The following is a 27797-nucleotide window of genomic DNA, read 5'->3' as shown; positions in this document are numbered from 1 at the left end:
GCTTAAATAGTTTGTTCCCCTGAAAGATAACTAGATGAGAACTCTCACTGATAACTAGAGAGTGCTGTGATTCTGGATACAACAATAGCCACACTGTGAATATTCTGAGTTGTTAGTAGTCAAGCTCCACAGATTGTGTATCTGTGTAGGAAGCTCCTAGGTTAACTTCAGCTTGTAGTCACTGACCTACCTATGCCTCCTTCAGAATGAGCCAACAGAGAGGAGAGACACAAAAGCAAAAACTACTCTCAGTTGATTTACAAAGAAACAAAAGGAGATTAGCTGCACTAAATCAAAGTTTATTCTGTGAATATCCTCACCCCACAAAGAGAGAAGATGACTGGAAGACATCTGATAACACGAAAGATCAACTAAGAAAATGAATATTTATGCCTCTTGTCACAAAGTTAGTTTCTCTCGCTTGGAAAAGCACTTTTGCAAAGGACTCAAATTTCTGAACCCATTTGTTTCCATCCGCATCAGCACAGCGCCACCCAGCGGCCACACCAACCCCACAAATCCCTGGCACCTCCCGGGAAAAGCAACTCCAGCCCCGGCTGCATTCATAGGGAACTGCTACAGTGCATGGAGGAACAACGGCCCTAAAAAAGCAGTTAAAAATACCAACTACCTCCCCGTATCTTCCCACCGAGGACAGCTGTGGCAAGAGAAGAGATCAGAATAAGAAGAAAGGTTTAAAGGAGAACATGTAGATAGTCAAAGAAGAGATATCACTGGCATTTTTACCACCACTGGCCAAGAACAATTCCAGGTCGTAACTCCTACCCTGTTTGGAAAATATGCAATACTGTGAGAGCCAGTGCTCTGAGAATAATCTGCAAAGAGATGGTAATTCCTCAAGTTTGCAACTCAGTCTGTTCTTTTGTCACTGCTAAAATTACTGGCAGTACCTTTACAATGGCTTATAAATAATTTTAATTATTTATTAATTAAAAACTGCTTATCTAAATAGTTGAAAAAAAGGTAAAGTGACTTCAGATAACTTCTGATTAAAACAGTATTCAGTCGTTGTTATTTTGATACCTTCAACATGAAAAGCTCATAAGCGTCGACATGAAAGAAGCTGAAGGTTTTACACACAAAGAGAAACAAAATCCAAGAGAAATGCTCAAAGAAGAAAAGATGACAAAAAGGATTTCTAAATAAAGGAAATGTGACAATGTATCCAAAATTCAGCCTAGCCTAAGAAGCTGTGAACAGTACCAGCTGCTCTTTATCTTTCTTTTTGATAGACTATAACAAATCACTTGGTAACAAATATGTTTATAGACTTAGGACTGTGTATAAGCAGGTTCTGGCTGTAATTATCCAACAGCTTCAAGAAAATGGAGGGCTCCCAACATAAAGTCCAATTACTGGACTGCTCAGAAAAACTAACAGGACACATAACACCAGATCCTTCAGAAGTACTAAAGATCATTTTCTATTCCTCCGCTCTCCACAAAAAGACAGATCTATGGGAGCTCTCACTCTAGGTTTTTGGGGCAGAACTGACTGAGAACCTAAATGCTGACTTATACTGTGTCCAAAGCAAGTTCAGCATTTTCAGAAAAGAAAAAAATTCCAATCTGGATAACTAAGAAAAAGCCTACCAAAAAGATAATCTGAAAGGCAAATGAGGGAATGAACTCACAATTTTCAAAACTAATATATTAAATTGCAGAACAGCAACTTAGCCTAATGTAAAGGAAAGCTCCTAGAAAATTCAGATTGATCGATAATAATCTAAAAATCCAGAAAGATATATCATAATCAAAAAGGGAAAATTAAAAATACTGAAGAAAACATACAGATAAAACCCAGAAGGCTAATTGAAACAAATTTCTATTAGAAATAGGGAGGATAAATAATAACAATGTCAAATAGAGAAACGTTAGAATATCCAAATGACCTTCTGTAAGTCTGAAAGCATAGGCTGCATGAAATCATAACCAAGAGCAAGTCTAAGATGTCTCAAGGGAGATTATATTACTTGTTCATCATCAAACCAGAGCATTTTGATTCAGGTCCTGCATGGATCTGTCCTGAACCTCATTTCAAGTAAGTATTTTCTGCGCTTAGATGATGGAAAATCATTGTAAGAAACAAGATGAACCCAAGATGGACTTTGTAGCAGTGAAAGAGGAGATGTGAACAATGCAAACTGCTTCTGTTTTCATATAATCTCTATTTGTAAAATAAAACCCAAAAACCACAAAAGCTCTCTAATCATGAGCCTCCACTGAATCACTCCACTATGTCAATGCTTTTCCTGCACTGGGGAGACCAAAACTGGACACCCCACCCCAGAGTTGGTCCCACAAGTGCCAGAGAGAGGGAAAGAACCACCATTTCTCTTCAGCTGCTGGCCACCCTCCTGCACAGCCCTCCTTGGCCAGGAGGACACACCAGGGAGTGAGTGCAGCTCACTGCCCACAAGGGACTCAGGTCCTTTCCTGCCAGCCAGTGCTGCCCTGTGCTGTTCCACAGGTTTATTCCATCCTGGATATAGGACTTGGCTGCACCTCAGGACATTACTGTCAGTCCATTTCTCCAGTTTGGTGTGGCTGTTTTGAACAGTGGCCTTGTCTTCAAACTTCCCAAATTACAGAGACTGCACTCCCTCCCATCATCCATGTAACATCTACATTCAACTTGTAGCTGACAATCCTGTATTCACTGATATTCACTGTATTCACATCAGCTATTTTGTGCAAATGTGTTTTACTTCCATCTGAAGTCTACTTAATTCAAAGGGCAGTAAACAAGGAGACTATCAAAACAGAAATGGAATGTATTCCCAATCTATAGGTCAGCATCTCAAATTATGTAAAAAATAACAAGCATAAACTAGAACCAACTTACTCATTCCTGAACATTCTCTGTCTCCATCCCACACGTTAGAAACAGCATGTCCAGTCAACAGCAGATTAATCAAACTTTGGCTATACAACAGAAAGAAATTATGTAAGATGTAAGATATTAAAAGGGACATGAAATTTATTTCAAAAAATGTGGTTATCTGTAACAAATTTAAAAATTACTGAATTACCCAAGCAGATATTTTGTAACTATTTTCCATTAACTAGTATGTATTATAATTCAGGAACCCTAATTATCATTTCCACTCTTTCAAATATGAACTTGAAATGCAGTCCTGAATTTGAAAATTATCGATCTGAAAATTCAACAAGAACAGAAGCACTTCCTCAGGACTGATGTACTAAAAGGAGTTAGCAGGGAAACAGACACACTTTTCAGTGTTGCTTTTGATTATTTTTAAATTACAATTGAGTCTCTCTTTTAATGTCAGTAACTTCCTAAAAGAATGATCAGTTACATAAGACAAAAAAATCAGCTCAAAAGTCTATTTTAAGTGGTAGCAAACTTTTTTTGCAGCTTACCTTCCATGACCATAAACAGGATCTATCAATGGCTCAGTTGCATCTTCAATTTCATTTTTTATGTTTTCTATACCCTGTAGAAAAATTATAAACATTTTTGCCATCTTAAGGAATGAGCTGCAACATTTATACAACAGAATGCAACAGTGAAACACTGGGAGGCTGATGTTTTTACATGAACTGATAAAGGCTGCTTTCTCTTCAAATGAAGGTATTTTCAAACATCTTGCAAGGAAGGATGTTTTCAAAATGTGTAAGTCAAAGTCTCCCAGATCAAAAGAGAAAAAGACAAACCAAAACCCAAAAAACCCAAAGGACCGAGCCTTTCAAATTTTTAGGCTGGACCTGTACTGCAACAATTTATCTGGACTTGACTTAGTTAATCAGTTTACTCGTTCACCTTTTACAGAAAAAGGGTTACAGGGTCAAACTTTCTCTTAAGAAAGAAATAAAACCCACCCAAAAAATACATCAAGCAACCCACAAACCTTTGTCAGTATTACAGAATACAGAAAGAGCAATACTCCAAATCTGTTTGTCCATGCTGAATATTGATCCCAAACTGCAGCCTTTAGTTCAGGGAAGCTTTTGAACGCTCGTTTGCTAAAGACAAAAAACAATAACAAACAACAGAAAAGAAGCATGTATTGAGATGAAGCATTAGAATAGTGTCACAAAGCACTACCAAGAATTACTAACACCTAACATGAAAATGTCAAAGTAGAACAGATCTGGTGTTATACACAGGATGACACAGCAGCTCCTCTGGAGTTACAGTAACTGCCATCTGCAGATGAGAAATAATTCTGGAGCAAAACGCAAAAATGAGCCATTTTTATATGCAAACATTAACCATAAAGTTACAAATGTGTGAAAAGCCTGAGTGGCTTGCACCACCACTGTAATTCTATAAAGCAATGTTACTGAAATTGCAAATAGACTGTATGTCACCAAAAAACATTGGCACTATGTAGGGTTCTGAACGACATTCAGCCCAGAAACAATGGAGAAAAACCTTCTACTTAACCAGGTGAGACTATCTTCCAGGATTTTGAAGCAATTATTTCATTTCCCATAAGAATTTGACTTTGTTAGATACTAGCTTTGGAAAAAGTAAATAGTTCAAAACATTGAACAGTGGTACACTGACATTTGGGATATTATCTTATTGCATAATATGGTGACTGCCTGGATGATAAGGTAACACCATGTGATCATATGTTTAAAAAGGAAAAAAACTGAAATAAAAACTGAGGAAAGGAAGGAATTCACCAATATCCCAGTGAAACAACACACTTGCAATTCCTTGGGTAGTTAGAGCTAAATATTACATTTCAGAACACAAACATTAGTTTGAATAATTCAAACTAGATCATAGTCTTTGCTTAGCTTACACAAACAGTACATTATTTTTTTTCTGATTTCTTGCACACTTTTAGTAAGCTTTGTTTAAAAAAGAAACAAAGATCTACAAAAATATATCCACAGATGGGTTTACTCTGGCTAATACTTGATTTCTAAACATCCTTTCTTCATCAGTAGAGTACACATGGCATACAAGGTATGCAAGGTAATGCCAGTTCTGAAATCCACCTGATGTCTAAAGGCAAATGCCAGAGCACTGATTCCAAGGAGAATGACAGAAAAAATTTAATTTGGTACCACAAGTCCAAAGACTGAAAGGCTGAGCAGGAGGGGAGGAGGAAGGGCAAGAAATTAGTGTTTTGATCAGCTAAGGTTATACAAATTTTATATTTTCCTTGTTCTTATTTCCTTATATGACAATGGGTTTAAAAAATAAACTATAATTACTACTGGTAAAATGAGCTGTGGTTATTTCAGTTCTAATTAGCCACATTTTCCATCTCAGGTGTTTTTTGGAATTCTGCTGCTCTTTATCTACTCTTTGGGGATTGATTTGCATAATATTCATCTAACTGTTCGCTATGAAAATAAAAGGCAGTTACCTTTAAATATAAACTCACTAGAACTGTGAACTCTGGGTTTAGACCCCAAAAAAGAACTATGTTTAAAGTATGAAACATTTAAAAAAAAATACTTCTTATGACATCTCAAATCAGGAAAAAGTACTGATGACATTATATAATTATTGAGGAATAACATCTTTAACTTAAATAGTAATCTTGATTAGATCCCCAGAACCCTATGTTCATAAACTTGAAATGCATAAACTATCTAGCCAATTTATCACATTACATTGCTCCAGTTTTATTTTAAAGCCTAATACTTATGCTCAAAATGATATTCCACTTAAAATGTTCCATTTAAATGTCCATTTAAAATATTCCACATAAAATGAAAGAAAAAACACAAAACCCCCCAAACCAAAACTTGAAATCCAAGTTTATCCTGATGAGTAACACACAAAAAGCTCCTCAGCATACCCCTTTCAGGCCTGTGAGTATTAGTGTAACTTCAAAATATTGCATTTTAAATGTTCCAACATATTACTTACTGAATTAATGCATGAAATCGCTCAAAGCCAAGCTCTTCGACAGCCAAGGCAGCTATACACAAGAGACACTTTTCAGCACTACACATGGCAAAAAAATGACACAAGATACACACAGCAAGCTAGAATACTTTCAAGCTCTAATTATATTTTTAATCCTCTCCTGACTTTTAAATTTAACTCATTAGTATAAATTAATTTACTGCAACATTAAGATTCCACCATACAAATTAGTGAGAACATTTCTATTTGGATTAATCAATTTATTAAAAGCACAAAGCCACTGGCATGCTGGAAATATTTGTCATATACTGAGCTGTTGATTTTGTACAAAATGTGGCTGTTACAAAGTCACCAAGCATATGCATACTATAGATATAATTTTGCAGGTCAACAAGAAGTACTATTTCCTAGAAAAGCAAGCATGATTATTTGGATCATTTTATCAGTGTAGGTAAGCTGTATTTTTTTCTTTGAATAGACACTTCTGTTACTGAAATTTAGTTCTTTTTTTCCCCTTAACGCTTATTTATTACAAACAAAAAAGTAGAATTATTCTAAACAGTGTTACATAATCTGTTTTCAAGTAAGTTCTTGTTGTTTTTTTTCAATAATGGATAAACAGCCTTTCAAATTAGTGTGCATCCAGGACATAAAAAAATACAGCATTAGTGTCTTCCCAAGTTCAACACAGGCTTTATACCTTTACTTTATCTTTCTGCTAGTAGAGACAAAAAACAAAACAGACAGATCTGCTTTCTGATAGATACCACTTGATGCTGAGTATTGAAACAATGCCTGATCACCGAGCTACAGAATGTGGCTGCGTACAACTCAGTTAAGATGTGAAGCCATTAGGGCTAGTACCACTGATCAATTTTCCACACCAGAATTCCCCAAAAGGCATTTTATGCCTATTCTGATTGTATTTTGAAAGATGTACTTAATTTGCTCTACATGCAAATACAACTGATTGTCAAGCAACAGAATACTTTCATTTTCTACTTAAGAAATAGAACAGCAGCAGTCTTAAGAATTTTAGTTTGTGTCATTTGAATAACTACAAGGAATTGCTTAGATTACCAAGAGTAAAACTGGACTTAAAAGAATGTATTTTAAAGACATTTTTATAAAATATGAAACAATGAATCTAAACTGCAGAAAATGCTAAATTGCAGAAAACTAACCTTGCTTGAAGAACACATGTTTTTGTAAGCACAAGGTTAGAGGGACTAACTCATATAAAGCAATCTTTGAACCTGGGAACTTGCACTACTAAAGCCAACACATGGCCAACAAGTGACTGCTATACACCACAAAAGCAGATGAAAAATGCTATTGCATTCAGTAAGTGTGCTCGAATCCACCTTTTGTTCACAGAGCAGGATGACAGGCAGTTTCATTCTGTTACTAAAGAACAGAGTAAAATGCTAAGATAATTACTATTTGAAATAAAGGGAAATAAGTAGAACTTCTAAAGAGAAGTAGAGCTATACATAACCCAAACAATGCTAAATAAAGACAGGGCTTAGTGGAACGAAACAGAACAAACAGCAAGAGAACATGAGATGTATGAGAAATACAATTGTTTAGAAATTCTTTAAAATGATACTCTATCATGCTGTGTCTAAGCATATTTCATGGCTTTATTATAAACATATCCCATATCCAATTCTCAAACAGCCTGCCATATGGAACTGTGTCTGTAATAGTCCCTGCTCACCCAACTCATCCCTTAACTCCAATCAACTATGAGAATGCCAGTTTCTATTTTTATTGAGTACACCAGCCAAGCAAGAAATAAATGTATTCCTTTGCACTAGCAGTTACACAACTTTGCATTACTCATAATATCCTCTCCTCATCATCTTTGTCCCACCCTTAACCAGGTTAAGAAGATGGTTTACAGGTAAATAGCAGGACAGAGGAAGGGAAAAAAGCTCAAACCTAACATATCTTAAATTGGTAGGAATACAGCATCACACATAGAAGGTAAAACGCTCTACAGAGGAGAGGTGCATTCAGTGTCTAGCAGGGAATTTAGAATAGAAACAATGAAAGAGACCAACATGGCCCATGACATAAGCATGCTGTACATGGGAAATGTATCTGGTCTTCCTTGAGCACATTCCATGTTATTAAGGACAAGTCAGGCAGAACTTGAAGATTTGCACGGAAACATGAAAAATGTAGTTATGTAAGAGAATGGATTAGTTCATAAGTGTCAGTGTTGAGAGTAATTATTAACTTGAGTGTGTGTTTAAAAACACTGTTGAACATCATCTACAGTTAAAAGTTCTTTGGAATCAAGCAATACATTAAAAACCAGGACAGTAATATCCTGTAGATAACTAGTCTCTGCTTCACTTTATGTAGAACACAAACTTCCTATCACTGGCAAGAGCTTCAGAGACAGCTAACAAAAAAGAAAAAAAACCCCAGAATTTCAGATTGCAACTGCCTTATCTTGCAAAGGATAAAATAGAAAAGTTGCAGATAAAACCTTCTGTATAATATTTTTTATTGCTTTAAGAAATGCTCACCTTGGAGCTCTTGTGCACTGACCATCTGTTTTTCCAATTAAATATCATTTTAATTATTATTGCTTGAGCCTTCTAAAGCACAGGGAGCACTTGCTAGAAGCAGATGAAGACAACTCATAAAGAGCTCCAGCACCACAAATTGCTATAACTAGCTGTGCACAATAAATCTATTTGTACAATTCCTGCTTTGTAGGTATGCCACAAACTGCTGAGTAACATATTTCTTCCATCAAAAGATAGCACCTCTATAAGCAATATGCTCTCATGTGAAGGGATTTTCATACTTCTTAAGGCACAAATTGTGAACAAAAACAAAGAAAAAGCAGCTTATCTTTTAGCACATTAGGTCTTTCCTGTTTAAAGATTAATAAATACAACTCTCTGATCATGTGTGCACAGACAAACTTTCCATGTCACTGACTCTGCAGTAGTTAGATATGACTGGATGCCTCATCCTAGTGCAACAGATGTTGTCTCCTGGACCCTTGATGTCAGTAACTCATGAAGCAAGACAATTGCAAAAAGCAGGTAACTGAAAAATTCCAAACTACAAAAAAATTTAGGTAATTTACCAGAAGGTGATTTAAATTGTTTGGTACTGCACAGACAAACGGAAAAAGGCTACTACTCCATAAGAGAGGATCCAGAATAATTTAGAATCAATAGAGCATTGGAGAATTTTCTACAAAATTCTTCTAAAGCAACGAGTGACAAGTATTCTTCCAGTGTTAAGAAGCATGTAGATGTTTCAAAATTAAAGATGTATCAGGTCCCAGTAAATTATAAAATAAAATTGAAGATTATGGAAATTGCTGAAATTCTAAAGAAACATGTATGTTAGAACTGCAGTGATCAGACACCACATTGCTTTCAACAAAAAGGATGAACACCTCTAATTACAACAGACAAAAATTTTGTCTTTTGCTTATGGAATCACAAAGGCAAACCCACAATCTGTGAATTAATAAAAGAGCAGTGGTCCTTAAAACCATGTAATACTTCACTAAAAGATGGGTAATTTAGCATAGAAATACATCTTACAAGGTTGCTCCTCTTGATGACTAGATTCTGCAGGACTTTCAGAAATACTAGCAGTTTCTTCAGTTGTTTTTCCTCTTATCCATGTTGCCAGACAGTATGACTCAGAATTATCAGAGCAAGCCATTTCCAAAATATCACATAATGTATGGCAGAGAAGGTTCTTCTGCTCCTCTTCTGAAAGATCAGAAACCTACATGAGTCTGATTGCTGAGAACAACTGCCATATATAACCTACCAGTATTTTTTATACATTAATGCTACCTAAATAATTATTACTTTTATCTCATTAATTACTAATGTTAATTGCTCTTTGACTACACTGGATCAAAGATTATAAGGCTGTCTTTAGAAAAATGTGGTTTTATAGAATTTATAACTCATTCCCTTTCTTAATAACAAATTTCAATTAAATATTTCTAAAACACAGAAGTATTAAGCACCAGCATAGACCTCACAAATAGGAGTTCTGAAGCACGTAACATACATAAAATATGGAGGAACACAAACAAACAACAAAGTGTGAAATATTTTAAGGTTTTTAACTAATACATGCTTTACAAATAAATAAAATGGAAGAATAATGAGGGGGGATAAAAAAGGGTCTCAGTACCTGGACAGTCTCTCCAAGTAGACTTTTCACTGGTAAAAAGCCTCTTCAAAAGGAATGCCTTTGTTACCAAAGAATAAAATATTATTAAAATACAAGACAACATTGCCTTTTGCATTTTGTCACAAGCACCAAAGCATTTTTGCATGTTTTTAAAAGAGTTTCAAGTTGCTTACCATTCAGAACAAGACCCTGAGCCTGCCCTATTTACTGACTTTTCCCCATCAAACCAGCTACAAAGGTGGCCTCATAACTACATCCAACACCACTGGGTTTGAACCTCAAGTACACTTCAAATAGACAAAGTGCATATTGGCACAGACACCTCCTGACTCACAGGACTGCAGGAATGGAGGCACAAATATTTTCCAGTATAACTGATCAGTAGTACAAGACATATCTAGTCACTAACACAAATCCCTTTAGTAGTTAACGAGCCCACCTCTTTTACCCATTGCAAATAATAACCTCCAGATCAGGTTAAAGCAATCCTGTGCATCTCCATATCCCTGCTTTGTTTTACCATCAGTGCTAATGTAATACAATTAAAAAACAACAAAAAAAAATCTCTGAGTTACAGAGAAGGAACAATGAAAGAAGAAATTTCATGAAGCAGAGTCTTGCCATTTCAGGTATTTGTAGCACCTCAGAAACAGCTGGTTCAACTTTCACTGCTTTCCTGACATGCTCACCTTGTCCTCCCATTACAGATATTTTTTAACAGATTTTTTTTAAGCAAACGTTGTTAGATGGGAAAATCAACCACTTCAAGTATTTCTAATACAGAATTACAAAAAAATAGCAGACACTGTGACACAGACATTACCCTTAAAGGCAGGGAATTCAAGAGATGTGACAGGATTAGAATTATATTTGTATCTGATCTTTTCCTCCTCCCCTTTACAATGCATTCCTGATTTTGAAGTTACTTCTGATTGGATCAGCCTGCTACATTTCCTCAAACAAATGTCCTTCTGCAAAATTATAGTTCAAAATCAGCCCATGCTCATCCCTGCCTTTTTACAGAGATTTTGCCTCCTCCATACTTTAATTATGAAATCAAAATACAACTGATCTGCAATTTATTTTTCATATTTATTTTATATATATATATTTATTTTAGTTCCAAATATATAAAGAACAAATTTTGGGCTCACTGATTTTAAACCAGTAAAGGCATCTTACCTGTACAGGTGCTATCACTGCACAAGGGCCACCTTCAAATTGTTCTAATGCAGTTGATTCAGAGTCACTAAAAACAAATCCTGTCAAATGAAAAAGGATTTTATTTAATGAACTATATAAACAAGTATGTATACTCCTTCCCTAACAGAAATGACACCTGATTTATTCACCTTTAAAAATTGGGGTTTTGTTTCCTTGATAATGTAACTGCATATGGTTAAACTATCTGAAGCAAAAAAGTCACAAGTACAGCTGAAAGGAGAGACATTAATTATTTATATCTGCAATTAAATCATGACCACAAAGGTCCACCAGCTGGGGTTTTAAACAAAAGAATTTCTAACTTAAACCATGGTTTTTATTTTATTATAGTTTATTTCTTATCAATAAATTAAAATTTGTGTATTATTTTGTCTACATATGAAAATATATCTTGGAACCTTCACTGAACATATATAATACACTTCTATTCCTGATGAATGGCACAGTATGCCTCCCACTGATCTCATTTTTGACCTATCAGCACATCCTATTAAGAGTGAAATATGCTGAGCAGTTTAAATATTCACTTGCAACCCCTGAATCAGACCTCTTAATGGTGTTCTTTTACAGAAGATACACTCCATTTACTGAGATGCAACATCACCAATTTTCCTCCCCCAGCTTTAATGCTTTGTATTAATAATTTGTATTTCAGAATTATCTTAAAGTCAGATAATAAAGCAAATACTGGAGCAATTAGAGCAAAATTGTTTCACTACCACCTTGCCCTTAAACTTGTCTTTAAGAGAGGTGATTCATATCTTTCATTACTCATTGATAAACGCACATGCAATTACCTTGATGAAGCTGACACACGGCAATTTAGAGCAAGAGGTGTTTTGCATTATCCTTTTAAGGAATGATAAGATTGTGCCAAAGTCATTCTAGTTCACTGCAATCTAGAAACCATGCAACTGCAGTCAGCAAGTGGGGGCAGGCAGAAAGGGGACACACATGCATCTTGTCATGGACTGACAGTGTCAGTCTCAGCAGAAACGAAGTTCAATGCTACTTCCCCACAATTTCTCCTCTTCCCAATTCTGCGGGATTACATGCTGCCATTACAAAAGCATTCTAAGCTCTGGATGTGAATTTGAACTGAGGAAATGCATCCCCCCCACAGTACAGCATGGCAAGTACATCCTCTCAAGCAGTAAGAGATAGAACAACTGCATATTTTGTATGCCATACTTCATCACAGAATAGTAGATGTTCCACAACAGTGTGAATTGTTTGTTTTAAAAAGGATCAGGGTAGCCATGGGGATTCTGCTGCATCTGATCAAAGGCTCCAGGTTATTTTTAATCACATGTGCATTACAAAGATGTATTTTATTTCCAACACCTAGGGGCCTATGTCAAGCCTACATACTTAGATCTGGCATCACCTGATGTAGCAATGAAGCTCCATTAATTCCTACTTGGAGCAAAGCTTGCAGTGATGCCATTTCACTGCCCTGTTAACGTGCCCTACCAAGAAATATCATCAGTCCTTTCAACTTTCTGAATTGGTTTGTGCAGGCTTAGAATATTAAAAGGTGAGTCCTCCTCTGCTTTGAAGCATTACTGCATGCTATCTAAGCACACTTCAACAAGAGAGCTTTTTTAGTTGTTTTAATGATTTATTTCTGCAGAAAAACAACATACTTGGGTGTGGTGCCACTAAACCACACTTAAGAAATCTTGAATTTGCTTCACATTCTTCAGGCTTCTTATAGAAGGCATGAACTGTCTCAGCTTAACCCTGCCCTGTTTTTCAAAATTGCCTCCTAAAAATAAAGAACATCAAGTGACCTACCAGAATGAATACAAATCTGAGACAGACAACGTAAAGTCGGTATCACACAGAATTTCACAGAATACAACCACAGGCAAAACACATAAAACACCCAAGGAAACACTTCTTATTACTTAAATGCTGCTTAATGCTTAATAAATACTAAGATTCTAAAAGCTATTAAGCAAAAAAAAATGAGCTTCAGTCAGCATGGTCTTGCTCTTTTAAAAAAGTTCTACAGAATTGGAAGTCAGCTCAGGTAAAATTTCAGAAATCAGAATTCCAAACTCCAGCTGGGTTCAACCTCAGCCTGAAACCACACCCGCTCACCTTTTTAACCCTCCACAACAGTCACATTTTGGGCAATCTGCAAGCACTCATCAACCCTACACTCTTCCTTATGATTTGTAAGAATGGCCTGGCCACCCTTTAAGGTACCAAGATGAGCATCTCCAATCCAGAGTAACTTCTGCTTTCTCTCAAATTTTCATATCTATCATACAGCTCTTTTCACTCAAGATAAAATTTCAAAAAGAAAAAAGATGTAATGCAGCCAAAATTTTTTTTTTAAGTTATCTGTCTGCTTTCATCCATTAGTATAATTAGCATCATTTCCCTGCAAGAAACATAAAATAATGCCATTATCATATATCTTCCATGCAATTTAAAACCTTATTAAAGGCTGCATTGACTCAATTTTTTCAACATTACTACTGCTCTGCTGCTTTAACCTTTTGAGGCAGTGTGGCAGAGAGATGAAGTGGATCTAGACTCCTGTTGGTAGCCAGTGCATCGCCCAATATTTTGAGTAATGACACTGAGAAATCTGTCTTTATATCCTTTGTCCACCACAATCACACAACACAAAGTTTTATTCTCCTTATTTCCCCATTTGGCATTTATGAAGGTCCATATTTCTTTGTTGTATCTAATTCTCTTCTATGTACAGTTTACCAAAATTAGTCTATGACTTACTTAACCACTCCTGTCCTTCATCTAATATGCCACATCATGGTCCAAAGTACTACAAAACCAATTCATTCTTCTACCATGACTACTCCACCACTTTCCTGTATCTTTTTATTACCAGCCTATTTCTAAAAAACCTTTTTTTCCACCCAGGACACCATAGATATAACTATCATTTCACAAAGGATGCTGTGTCTCTTCAGTATTTTCACTCTGTACAAAACCCAGTTTTACCTAAATGAAAGAGACAAGGGAATTAGTCAAGAGCATGCAATAGTAACCACGTCAGAAAAACCCTTGCTGATTCAATCTACCTGTAAAGACACTGCACTATCCACTTTTTGTCCTAGAATCACAGCATATGTTGAGTTGGAAGGGAACCACAAGGATCATCAAGTCCAACTCCTGTTCCTGCACATGTCACCCCAAGAGTCACACCGTGTGCCTGGCAGTGCTGTCCAAAGGCTCCTTAACTCTGTCAGGCTTGCTGCTGTGAGCACTTACCTGCAGAGCCCATTCCAGTGCTCAACCACCCTCTGGTTATTGAAACCTTTCCCTGATACCCAACCTAAACCTCCTCTGAATCAACTGCACACTGTTTTCTCAAGTCCTGTCACTGCTCACAACAGTAAAGAGATCAGTACCTGTCCCTTCAGTTCCCCTTGTGTGCATGTTGAAGGCCACAATGAAGTTTCCTCTCAGTCTCCTCTCCTCCAAGCTGAACAAACCAAGTGACTTCAGCCACCTCTCACCATGGAAGTGCATTTCTTTTTCTCTTTAGGGATACAAGAACAGCCTGACAGAAACACTGGAATAACACATTATCACCCAAACATGAGGTTTACAACACATCTTAATGTTGCACTCTTTCTTTAGCACTGGGAATAGAATGATACATATTTTGCTTGTGGCTTTGGGTTTTGCAAGTGTATCTTTGCAGTAAAATGAAACTTCTGAAATTTTATGTGGGGAGAAAAACCCCCAACAAACAAAAAACATTTTTCTGCCCACATAAACAAAGGAGAATTTACTACAGCAATACCACAACAAAACTCCACTGAATGGGTTGTGAATAAAGAGATAGGAAGTCCAGAAAGAGACTGAGGAATGTATACAAACTACCTGGTAGGCTGCCACTAAACTGGGCCACAGGAAGCTAGAAAAGAATGCAGACAAAATTGACCCTTCTACACTGTATGTTAGCCAAATACACAAACTGTACTTCCCACTATACTTCTGCAGTTAAATGCTTCTTGTATAGAAGACCATTCTAGATCTTTCTTTCTGAAGACCAGTGAGAACACAGCTTATGTAATTCAGAAAGGATGCTCTGTGCAAGCCTGCCAGACACTTATATTGGATGGCCATGATGTCTCATGCCTGGGGGATGATCTGAAGAACAGTTCTATGCATGAAATTTGTCCCTTGGGTCAATGGAGGAATTTACTCATAACATAGGTATACTCCTTTAGGGTTCAGTCATCTTCTCAGCTCCTTCCCAAGTCCTCACATCCATGCCAGGAAACACCAAAGAGCAGACTGAAGCTTTGCACTACATTCCTGTGTCTGCTTTCAAGATTCTGGTAAATGGAATCCACAAGGTTCAAACTGCAAATTCTGCTGCAATCATAAAGACAAAAATTCTGTAAAGAACTCCACATGAAAACCCTCACACCAATTTTACAGCCATGCCTTTTAGTCCAGAATAAAACCAATATACTTCAAGTTGCCAATGCAGAAGCCTGAGGGAATTACTGCCACTAACTTCCAGCAGCACATCCACATGAGCTGGGTCAGTTCTCCAACTGCTGGCAAACCATCCCATCTCCAAACGAGTATGATGGTCAAGGAGTCTGGTGCATAACTGGATTCCTGGAATGTGCTGCCTTCACTCAAAAACTGACAGCTATCAGTCTTAGGTTCCCCAACACCCTCCCAACTGCCTGCTTTTCTTTCCAAATGAAAATCATAGCTCTCAGCTTCCAAAGCGTTTGAGAAAGGATCAGATGATGCTTAGCAAGTATCCAAAATAAATGCCATGCTGGCACTACAATCAAAATAAATAAAAACAAAAAATCCAACACCAAATTAGTTGTTTGATGCTTTCAGCACTTTTTGTGTGGAACAGGATCTATCTTTTAAACTTTAAAGTCTTTGGAAACAATAAAGCTTCATATATTTGTTTGTTGTTTTTTTCCTTTTAAATCTTGATGAGTCAGTGTTGATGGGCCTCCTTTGCAGCAAGTAAATGCTGCAGAACTTTATCAACAAAACAGAAACTGAAAGCTGGGTGAAAGTATTATGCAGCTACAGAAGGTAAGTGAACTGGAATTGGCTGTTTTGATTCTCAGCACAAGACCTCCAAACAGTCTAACTTAATGTCACGGGGTTTTGCTACACAAAATTGATTATACTGAGAGGGATATAGAGAAGGGGACAGATGCACTACACATTCTAGTCATAGGACTTTCCCTACAGACAGACTGGAAATAGCTCCATTGCAGAAGCCACCAAGAACTCCAGAGACCTTTTCCATTAAACTCTCGGTCCACCACATGCACAATGCATTATAACACACATTTCAGTAAATTTTGAAACTGCTGAAATTTGTCACACAAACTATCTTAAAAACTTCAATTGTGGCAATCCAACATTACCAGTGAAAGAAATATTTAAACTTTCTAACACCAGTTCTTCTTTTCTGACTTTGTACACACTTTGTACTGAAACCGCAACATTACCAAAACTTAACAGATATTTCAGAAAGTCATTACATTTCAGTAAGCAATTTTGTTAGGAGAAGCAATGGCTTTGCTGTGCCTGCTTAAATTCTAGATCAGAATTTGGCTTTTTTCCCTAATGTTTATCACTGACTTATCTGAAGAGAGATAAACATAGGGAAAAAAATATGAGCCTGGTAATACACTGTGTCCAGCAGTGAGGAGCAGCTACGCAGCTCCCAAATCTACTGAAACTATGTAAATGACAACACCCTTGTAAAAAAAAAAAAAACAAACAGAGAACACTAAGAAACTAAGTTTCAAGCAACCTTAACCTGAGACCTGGACACATTTTTTAATCTATAAATTCCACTATCGCTTACGAATTTTGTCCAGGAATCAACAGTTTTATCATGAACATGAATCATTACTAGAATTCCTCAAAGTCCCCAGTAAGTTATAGAGAAGGCTACTATTCCCTTCTTTCAGCCGGGACAGGTACACACACTGAATCCTTGCATATAATTCTTACAGGTAAGCATTGCAATTGCACTTTTAAGGATCACCAACAAGCTTCCATCAAGCAGAAACCCTGCATTGGCTGTACAACCTAAACACCAAAAAAACACCTTTAAAAATACCACACATTCCAGCGTTACCGGCGCTTTATCTCTGGCATGTCCTAGTACTGGCATGCACCTGCTTCCACGGCCAAATAACCAATTCAAAAAACAAATCTGTGGGTCTCTGTCCCAAGTTTGGCCCCGCTTCTGCTATTTGTGACTCACATATTCACAAAAAAAAACCAAAACCACAGCACAACTTATGTTCGTTTCCACGAGCTATGCAAAATCACGACAGGAGACGCTGTTGTTATATTTAATAAATTCAGATCCTTTTCTACACAATTCTAAGTTCCTGTGGAGATGTGAGGATAAAGACGATTATGCTGCAAAAAACAAAAATAATGATTTAGCAAGGGAAGCTGCTGCATCATTTTCCCGCGTGGGCCAGCGCGGGCACAGGCACAGGAGCAGCGCCCAGGGCACGGCGCCCCTCAGGCACCCGGGCCCCAGCGCGGGGGGCGGCCGGGGCTGCGGTGAGCCCGGCGGGCAGCGGGGCGGGAAGGGCGGCGGGGCACGGCGCACGCAGGTACCTTGCGCCCAGCGGCAGAAGATGGTGTCGGCCAGCCCGCGGGGCCCGGCCTTCTTGCCCCACACCAGGTGGACGAGCTCCTGGCCCGCCTCGGACATGGCGGGGCGGCGGCGGCCCCGGCGCCGGGAGGGCGCAGCGGCTCCGGCGGCTCCGGCGGCCCCTGCGCAGGCGAGGCGGGGGCGGGGCCGCGCGGGCGGGGCCGGGCCGGGCCGGGCCGGGCGGGGCGGGGCGGGGCGGGGCGGGGCGGCCCTTCCGCTTCCCCAGCAGGCCCTGGTGCTTCCGCGGGCCCGGGGGCGTGTGGGGCTGGGCAGTGCTGTGACAAATCCGGGATGGAGCTGCTGCTGCAGGCAGCCGCCTTTCCACTTGAACGTTCCGAGATGAAACTGTTGTTGTTCGCACTTGGAATCCTTCCTGCGGTGTGCAACCGAAATGGAGCTGCTGTGTTGTGCCCACTTTCTTAAACAATTGCTGTATCGGTAGGGTTGGAAGGGAGCTCTGGAGATAGAATTAGAGAATCATGGAATCGTCGGCGTTGGAAGAGACCTTTACGAGATCAAGTCCAGCCATCACCCAGCAGTGCCCCTGTCACCCCTAAACCACATCACCAAGCGCCGGACCCACACCCCTGTTAAACGCTAAGGGCATGCTGATTCCACCACCGCCCTGGGCAATCTGTTCCAATGCCTGAGCACCGTAATGGTGAAAAAGATTTTTCCAATAATCTAATCTGAAAATCCCCTTTGACAATCTCCACATCAACTTGCCCAAGCCCTTTCTAAGGCAGAGTCACCTGGAGCCTGTGATAGGACCATTTCCATGTGGGTTTTGAATGTCTTCAGTGGAAGAATTCATGACCTCCCTGGGCAGCCTGTGCCAGTGCTCTGCCACCCCCATTGTAAAAAAATTGTAATTCATGTTGAGGTGGAACTTTCTGTGTTTTAGTTTATGGCTAATGCTCCTCATCTTGTCACTGGGCACCACTGAAAAGAGCCTGGCACCACCCTCTTGGCACCCACTTTTGAGGTATTTATACCTCATTTATATGCATTGATTAAATTCCCTTTCACTCTTCTCTAGACTGAGTAGGCCCAGTTCCAGCAGTCCCTCCTTGTACAAGAGATGCTTCAATCCATTTATCATTTGTGTGGCCCACCACTGGACTCTCTCCAGTAGTTCCTTGTCTTTCATCATACACTTGGTGCTTTTATATTGAGTGCATATTGAGGCTTTTACATGTGTAATCATTCTGAATTAAATATGAAAATCACAATATCAAACATGTTTCTGAGTTTTCTGACATGTCATAGCACAAATTGATCAGAAGATGGGGTGGTTGTACTTCTGATTTTCAAACGTTTTCAAGTATATGCACAGTTAAGCATTTTCTGAGTAATTACTGGCAACTCATCAATTTTCTTCAATATTGATTATCAGAATGGATTCTGTGAATAAACAATGCAATTATAATTGACACTTCTTGATTTTTAGCATAAAGAAAGAACTTCAAACAATGAGAAAGAATCTAATTAGAATTAAAGGCATCATGACAACAAAATTGAGTTCTGTACATACTTTAACAAAGGCCATTATGTTGCTAGGTTTTGTGTCTTTCAGATCAATAGTGCAGTAAAAAGCAAAATTTTTTGCAGTACTTCGAGTTTAATACGAGGTATACCAGACTTGAAATTGTAAACATCCCATGAGCAGGAGGAAAATACCCAAGTACATTTATTTTAAAGTATGTTATTGTATATACATGTGAAATTTTTCAGAAAATGAATCATCAAGACGGTGCCATGGTGCAAGTCTAAGTCAGCTCAACAAATTTCAGACTGTATCCATTGATAGGAAGGCTTTGCAAGGCAGAGGAAAGAAGTGCAAGTTTTAGGCCAGCTTTCCACATTCCTGGGCTTGTCGTTGGGAAAAAAAATTGTATTGTCATGGTTGCTCAGGGTGCAACCTGAAAAACAATTCAGTAGAGAGAGGGAAGAAGGCGCTGTAAAACAAGGATGCTGAACCTGCCATGGGGTGATGGCCACTGCTGTGCAGCAGAGGAGTTGTATGGCACCACCCAGAAGCACCAAAAGGCTGGAAAAGCTTCTCCTCCTCTTCCATCTCTGGTGTCGTGGATCATCACTTCAAGAAAAACATTGGCTCCACAGATGGGCAATGAGGCCAGGGAAGGGTTTTGAGAGTGAGGAATGAAGAGTGGCTGAGGGAGCTGAGGTTGTTTAGCCTGGAGAAGAGGAGGCTCAGGATTGGCCTTATCACTCTCTACAGCTACCTGAAAGGAGATGGTAGCCAGGTGAGGAGTGGGCTCTTCTCCCAGACAACCAGCGACAGGATGAGAGGACACAGTCTCAAGCTGCACCTGGATAGGTTAGGATTCGATATAAGAAAGAATTTTTTATGGAGAAGGTCATCAAGCATTGGAGTGGACTGCCCAGAGAGGTGGTGGAGTATTCAGGAAGTGGCTGGATGTGTCACTCAGGGCCATGGTCTGGGTCACAGGGTGGTGATCAAAGGTTGGGTTTGATCTTGTAGGTCTTTTCCAGCCTAAATGAGTCTATAACTCTGTGGTGAATGTGGAAATGAAGTTCATGAGCATGCCCTTTGATTTCATAGGTACAAAGAGGTATTCACAGTAAAACTTTTCCACATGTAAGGAAAAGCTCAGTCACAAGAGTTGTGAGCCAGAAGAGATTCCACAATGTAATGTGTTCTAAATTAAAGTTCAACAAATTTACTTTGTTACCATGGAGTACCAAGAACGCTTATCAACTTCAAATCTGTGATTACAGACCTGCAGGTGACCTAGCAGCTCATATCTCCTGTAACATCACAATATAAATTTAAATCTATATTTCCAACCTGAGTTAGAATGAAAAAATGCCACATTTTGGGGCAGTAGCAGTATTTTTGTGTAGCAGTGACTGGTTTGCAGCTAATGCCTTGTGTTGTGTAAAAATGCTCTCACCAGCAACTGATGTGAACTCTGATATTGCTAATTGGATCCATATAATTTGGTATGAGAAAACACATTTTCAGAGTTACTCACAATACTGGCAAAAGCAAAGAGGGTAATGAGAGACACAAGATGTTAAATGATTTCACCCATCTTGATTTGGTTGGCATACAGAACATGCAATTCAATATAGACAAATAAAAATTAATTCATCTAGGAACAAGGGAGCAATTCTGGGGATATGTGCCAACTGGAACAATCTGTCATGCTGGTTAGGAAAAGCATTGGGAAATTATTTTGGAAATACCATGAAATATCACTGAAATCATTAGCCTCACTAATAAAAATGGTAAAAATAAAACTATATATCAACTGTAGCAAATACTGAATCCGAGCAAATGAGACTCTAGATGTCATCAGTTCTTATAGGTGTTGGGCATTCATAAGATAATGATGTGTTGCATATGCCTATCAAAGATTTGGACAGGAAGCTTTGTGTGTGAATTTGTATAGATAGTTGAGTTTCAGTTAGTGAGGAGGAAACTAAAAAGCATGATTAGAAGAAACTACAAGCTCAGTTGTACAATAGCACATTGACAGCTATGCTGGATTTCAGAAATAAATATAAGTGAATTGAAGTCAGAACTCTTAACAAAAACAGTGCAAATCTGCATAGTACTACTTCAAAATAGTATTTTCTAAAATTATGAAACTGCTATTTAAATCCTTTTTCTGTGGACTCTGGATGTAAAAACTCATCTATGAAGGCTTCATGGAAGATAAACAGCATATTTATCTGCATTTTGGGTCTTTAGGTCCTTCAAGAATTTAGAGGTGGGCAAACAGAAATTACTGCTCTGCAACACTCTTTGATTATATTATAAATAATATGTATACATTTTGTATTACTTTTTCAAATAGTTTCTCTTAATGCAGGTTTTTTTTTTTCCTTTTTTTAATGTTGGACTGCCATCATGTGGTTGGTTTGGTGACTTAAGGTACAGCTTTTTCTTCTTTGCACAGCTGATTCTCTCTGCAGACTAGTGTGGTGGGTTTGGGCTCTTAGGAAAACATAGCAGATACTGTTCTGTCCCTTCTAATCTCTAATCCAAACTCACTTAGATTTGCTTGATTCTATTGGTTGCAGTATGTTACATTTTAGAACAGTTCTCTGCTAGACAGAAGGAGTAGGTAAAGAACATAAACATATAGTCGCTAAGTGTGCAGTCCTATTTGGTTTACTTAATATATATTTTTAAAGAATTAAATCTCTTAGTGAAACTTTTAATTGAGATTTTATGGATTAACTGCTATGAATTGTTGACAGTCAGCAGTACAAGTTAGAAACATTGTAGATTTTTGCCAGACATATCTCAGTAAAGTTCATCTACACTGAGATACTTTTGCTCTACTTGTCTTTAAAAAAGCTGGCTTGGGTGATAGGAAAAACAAATATATTAATTAATGGCAAGCTACTTAGTTCATACAGATCCATAGGGAATTGCAATGGTGTTGTATTACTAAATTGTTCTGAAGAGGTAAAAATGTGTATTTAAGTTTTCTACAGTTCCCTTTTTTGTTTACTCCCCTCTTTTAGTTACCTCACCCTGTCCTTCTCCCCTCTCAACCCAGCAAAACAAAAATCAGTCTATCAATCAGATCTGTATAAAAATGTTATTAGGAAGTTGAAAATTGTGGTAGGCTAGAAAATGTTGTTGAACCAAATCACAAAAATGTTCAGCTGTCTACCTCTTGGGTTGGATGCCTACTTCCTAGTTGTGAACTTTGTTTAAAGTGCAACATGAAGTACTAGTGAGTATTTGCTCTCAGGGTGATCACTGAGGGGAAATTTTAATATCAGAAGTCATGCTCAAAATTCCATTGTGTACACATCTGTGTTTGAGGAATGATGAATGTCACCAGCTTACAGAATGCTGATGACTCCGTCCCTTGTAGCAGAGGCAAGGTTTGTACTGTGGCTGACATTCCTTGTTCCAGCTGTTTCTCACTGAAGAGGTTAAGGTAATTGTAGTAGCGGTGATGGCAAAATGGAGGTGGGAAGAGATGCTGATCCCTGTTTTGTGCTGAGGTCAGACCGTGGGACACTATATGGAAGAGACAAGAACATGGTCATGCTTATCTGCTCAATTACCCATCCTGAATTGGGGTGGCCTAATTGGGGTTTTGTCTGGCAAAGGAAAAGGTCCTCCAATCTAGAGCAGATTAAGGTGCTTTCTGCCAGGATAAAGACTGGGAGGAAAATTGGGACCCAAAATTTAAATTCTTCAGGTGTCAAGAGACATCCTATGGCTCTGACACTTTCATGGCCCCTTTTGTCTCTCCTTAGGCTTCCTTGTTTTGAGAAGAGGGTAAAACTTTTATTTTGAGCAATGTATCAGGACCAATTCTCTGAGAAGATGAGTCCAAGTCTAAGGAACAGAAAGCTCTTGTATTTCTTATTTCCTCTTTTGAAATGATGAATTAGTGTTAGGTGGAAAAATTTCTTAGTTTACTGGCTCCTACTGAAATTACAGAAGAGAGCAAAAGGGCAGTTTCATACTAGGTATTTGCCCTCAGGATCTGTTGATGAGATTAAACAAGCCAGTGATTGTCCTGTGCATGTGAATGCTTGGGACTGACATCTTTGTGGAATGAGAAGGAGTTTCAGGAGAGTCACAACTTTCTCTGATAGCAAGGTAAAAAAGAGATTTTTCTTGTGTATATATCATATATTATTTCTTATATATATATAACATATATATAAATAGTGTCTTAATGCTATAGACAATAGCTTAGTTTTAGGTAAGCTGTTTAAAACTGCTGGAGCTAAAACTCCATTTGCAGAAACACCAGTGGGTGAATATCCCTGTACCCCTAGTCCAATCTACATCAGAACTTAACCATTCTACTCACTGTTGCATTTCATTTAGGATTCATAAGTGTATGGAAGAGGAAAAAGGACTATTTCAGAAACAGTCATTTATTCATTTTTTGCAAGTTACCATGGCATTTTCATGTTGTGTAAAGAAAAGAGCCATCTTTTCTCTCCCCAAACATCCTGATGTTCTCTATTATTTCCTGGTAAAATGATCTTACAAAGACAGGTAAATTTAAACATCCATTATCCTTACATGGTCACTCAGTGTGTAGCTCTCAGCACATGCTTTGGATTATGGGCTTCAATTTTGTATGAGAAAAAGAGAAAAAAATGACATTGTAATTGGCAAGGAAAAAAGTCTGTAATTATTAAGACTATTAGTAGTATAATTAAATTAAGGATGACAACTTCCAACACAGTAATACTAATACTATACTTCTGGCATTATTAGTTAGAAGTGGCTCAGGCAAGTTTAAAGCCAAATTATTCAGTGGGCTAATAACTTGCTGTGCAGTCAGTATCCTCTGGTTAATTACAGAGTTTATCTGGCAGTGACAATGCACAAAAGGAAAGATAAAAGGCATGTAGATTCATCAAATTTAGTAATGTGAACTGCATTTCGAACTAAAAAGTTATTGGATACAAGGAACTAAATTTTTGATTTAAAAAAAAAGCTGAATTGAAATATATTAATTGCAATAAAATGTTAAAATATTTAAATATGCCTTATTTAGTCAAAATTAAACAGGAAAGTTCCAGTTCTTCTAAACCTAAAGTCTTCTAAAAGGACTGATTTTCAACAGAAGATGCCATTAATGTGTTTAGAATAACTTTACTTTTTATCTTGGAAAGGTGGTTTGACTGGGGCAGTTTTGTTTCCAAGCAGGTGATGTGTTGGGAGACTGCAGAAGGAAGATGTCGTTCAGAGGGCTGATAGGAGAAAACAGATGCTCAGAAAGTGGTCTCTACTAAAGGGATAGGCACCTCCTTCTCTAAGTGTGGCAATCAAAACCATTTGCCCATTTAAGTGTCTTGCTCTCTAAATTATTTTTCTTATTTTTACAGGTTTTATGTTTCAAACTCCTCTTTTTTAAAACCCTGACACACTGGTTCTCATCTCCATTTCATCTACAATACTTTTGTTTAATAATGCTTGCCTTTTTCATACATTTTCCATCCCAAACCATTGTTTTCTCTCTTGAGTATTAATCTAAATGTTACTGATCTTTTATTTTTGTGACAATCTATTTCTTCCTGTTGTATCCTTCTGATTTGTGATGAAAATTCATTATTTCATGTCTTTTCACAGAGACAGCTGAAAATCCCATCTGCTTTCATACTGATACTCTCTCTGCAAGAATCTCTAAGTTCTTTGGGCCTGTGACAATGCAACCTTAAAAAGTATTACATACTTAGGACATTTTAAGGATACATAAGGGAGAATGCAAGGATCAAATTAAAAAGGAGCACCCATATTGGGAACACTGATTTGTCCAGAGGAGATGTTGGACAGTACTGAGAAAAGCACCCATCAAATGAGAAAATTCATGGAAAGGGGGGTTCAAGAGTAACCTCATTATTAAGTTAAAATCTTTTTTCATCAAAAGATGAATTCTTACTTTTTCTTTATAAAATGTTATCATCACACCAAAATAAATCATAGGATTTTATACATCATTATATTTAGATATAGCCTATTTGTATAGACTGTGTATGTGCATCATGCGCTCAAGCTTGACATTTGGAAGAATGCAACCAGTGGTTGCTTTGGATCATTGAAATTACTGGTTTTCCATATTTGAATGAAAATTCTTTGCCCAATAGAGGGTGTTGTAGTTCTTAGAATAGCTAGAGTACTGCTACTTACCTTAACTAAATTCAGTGAAAAAAAATTCTCAGCACATTCATGTGGTTAAGAAATTAAGGGTCAGGGAGTTTTGTTGATTTATAGCAGCTGAACATCTGCTTTGGAATACACAAAGTGAAGGATTCAAATTTACAGTTTCCCACAACAACCATGACTTGTCTCTGTTTTACATACTGTTGTCATTTTTACTGACAACTTTTATTCTTGAACATATAAACCGCATTAGGATTTGGGTTGTTGGGTTTTTTTCCTTTTAAATTTCTCCCCAAACAAAGTTATGCTTATATTTTTGTTTTCTTCCCATTCTTTTATTTAAAAAAAAAACAGAATAAATACTAGTAAAATCTAATAACCTCTCTCCTGTCATTCTAAGCAGCAATTGATAGACATCAAAGCTTCAAGAGGAGATTGTGATCTAGAACTGTCTAGATTAATTAGGAACATATCCTCAATACCACATTCCTCTTTCAGTTAAAAACTGTGTAGATGAATAGGAGCATTTTCTCAACACTACATTTGATTGTTACTTAAAACCATCTATTCCTCAAATAAAACACTTGGAATGATTCCTTGGAATGATTCATAGTCCCAACAGACCATAACTGCAAGTATTAGAAATGTTCTGTTTTATTTTAATTTTGCTGTTACATGGAAATAAACAAGTTTCCTTGTTTTGTACAAATTCAATTCTCTTTGTGTTTTGTAAAACTAACAATTCCAGAAAGCCTTGAGCCTATTAAGAGGTGTTTTCTTCTTTTCTTTTTGCTTCCCTGCTGCCTCTTTGAAATATACTAAGTAGCTTTGGGTATTACGTGTTCTTAGAAACCTGAAAATATTGCTAAAGAGAAAACTGCTTATTCAACACAACATTGGGACTGCTGCTGCTAACACTGCTTTTATAAAAATAATCAACACTTAAATTTAAAGTATTATGGCAACTCTCATCTTAAGATGGCTGGCTGTGGAAAACAGAGGAGATGGTCTGATATTCAAGCATCTTGTCACAGTCACTAGAAATGGTTGAAGTTTAAATACTTGTTATTAAATATATGAAACTGGTAGTGTCAGAGCCTGTTCTGCAATTTGACATATGGTACATCCTTGCATAGTGTTTTACAAGACTTAGCATTACATGAAGTGCATATGGATGAGTTTCAAAAGCCATTTGCCTCTCCTATTGCCTCACTAATTTATTTTTGCTTTAAAAATCTTCATAAGCAGTCAGCATTAGTGTATTTTCAGCAGCATCACCTTGGTACAGTGAAATCCTAGTGCAGCTTTCCTCTCCTCTTTTTATGAATACTTCATTGTGTAGCAGTGCAACTGAAAGCAAAACTGAGGAGCTCATCAGGAGATATGAATGTAAGTCAGTGCTATGATGACTCACATGACGACAGAGAAACCTTTTTGGCTTGGAACATTTTTCATATGACATTGTAAAGAAAAATCCATGTGTGGCTTAGCATGGCAAAATTTTTAACAAGCTTTGTGTATTTTACTGGAGAAATCTGTTAATTTCAAGCAATGAGTGAGAAGGACATATACTCTAAGTCTTGCACGTCTGAGCTTCCAGTATTAATGCATTTGCATGAGAACTTGCTACAACTGATAGAGAAAACAAAAATCCCAGTTCCTTCTTTTGAATTGTAGAGGGCATCATCTTTACAATGAGCAGAAACCTTGGGGAAAGAGAAGTTACCCAACAAAATTTCAGAAGAAAATGCAAGGCCAGCAGGCAACTAACTGGTTCTTGCTTCCCAGATTTCTAGATTTTTGAGTTTGTGCCAGTTGGAAACAGTTGCCATGGAACTGCTGCTTATGTACTCTGGCCATGTCTCATCTCTGATAATCTTTCCTTGCCTATATTTCCTCTATGCCATGTGGTCTGGGAGGACCATCTATCTTCTAGTCTGTGATGAGATTACCAACTAAGCCATTAAGAGGAATGGATGTTGTATTACAAGGCTTTTAAGAATGCACATAGTGCTCCCACAGCCAAACTGGTGAGCTGAATAAATAGACAGTATGATGGGTAGAAAATTAGCTCAATCACTGAACTCTAAGGTAGCGATTACTGGTACAAAGCTCACCTGGCAGCGAGGTATGAGTTGCTTGCCTCAGGGATTGATTCCAACCATGCTTGTTCTCAGTTACAGCTTGGATGACTGGACT

At 37.8% G+C, this 27797-nt stretch overlaps 1 protein-coding gene across 3 annotated transcripts in view; it reads right to left on the bottom strand.

Annotated features, from left to right (window-relative positions):
• Window positions 1-18112, bottom strand: part of MINDY3 (MINDY lysine 48 deubiquitinase 3) — a 45346-nt gene extending 27234 nt beyond the window's left edge. The window contains exons 1-8 of one of the 3 annotated variants that reach the window (XM_059477326.1): window positions 17917-18112; window positions 11254-11333; window positions 10072-10129; window positions 9462-9635; window positions 5881-5932; window positions 3893-4007; window positions 3405-3478; window positions 2866-2945 (exon numbers count right to left, since the gene is read on the bottom strand). In XM_059477326.1, coding sequence (XP_059333309.1) covers window positions 2866-2945; window positions 3405-3478; window positions 3893-4007; window positions 5881-5932; window positions 9462-9635; window positions 10072-10129; window positions 11254-11333; window positions 17917-18013 — 730 coding nt within the window. In that variant the 5' untranslated portion in view covers window positions 18014-18112. Of the gene's footprint in view, window positions 1-2865; window positions 2946-3404; window positions 3479-3892; window positions 4008-5880; window positions 5933-9461; window positions 9636-10071; window positions 10130-11253; window positions 11334-12941; window positions 13076-14684; window positions 14728-17916 lie in introns of those variants that run through there. The other 2 variants (XM_059477316.1, XM_059477334.1) reach the window with 2 other exon arrangements.
• Between the last annotated feature and the right edge of the window lie 9685 nt (window positions 18113-27797).

The sequence above is a fragment of the Ammospiza nelsoni genome, chromosome 1 (genome assembly GCF_027579445.1).
Source record: "Ammospiza nelsoni isolate bAmmNel1 chromosome 1, bAmmNel1.pri, whole genome shotgun sequence".
NCBI classification, from domain to species: Eukaryota; Metazoa; Chordata; class Aves; order Passeriformes; family Passerellidae; genus Ammospiza; species Ammospiza nelsoni.
This window is presented reverse-complemented; position numbering and strand designations above follow the sequence as displayed.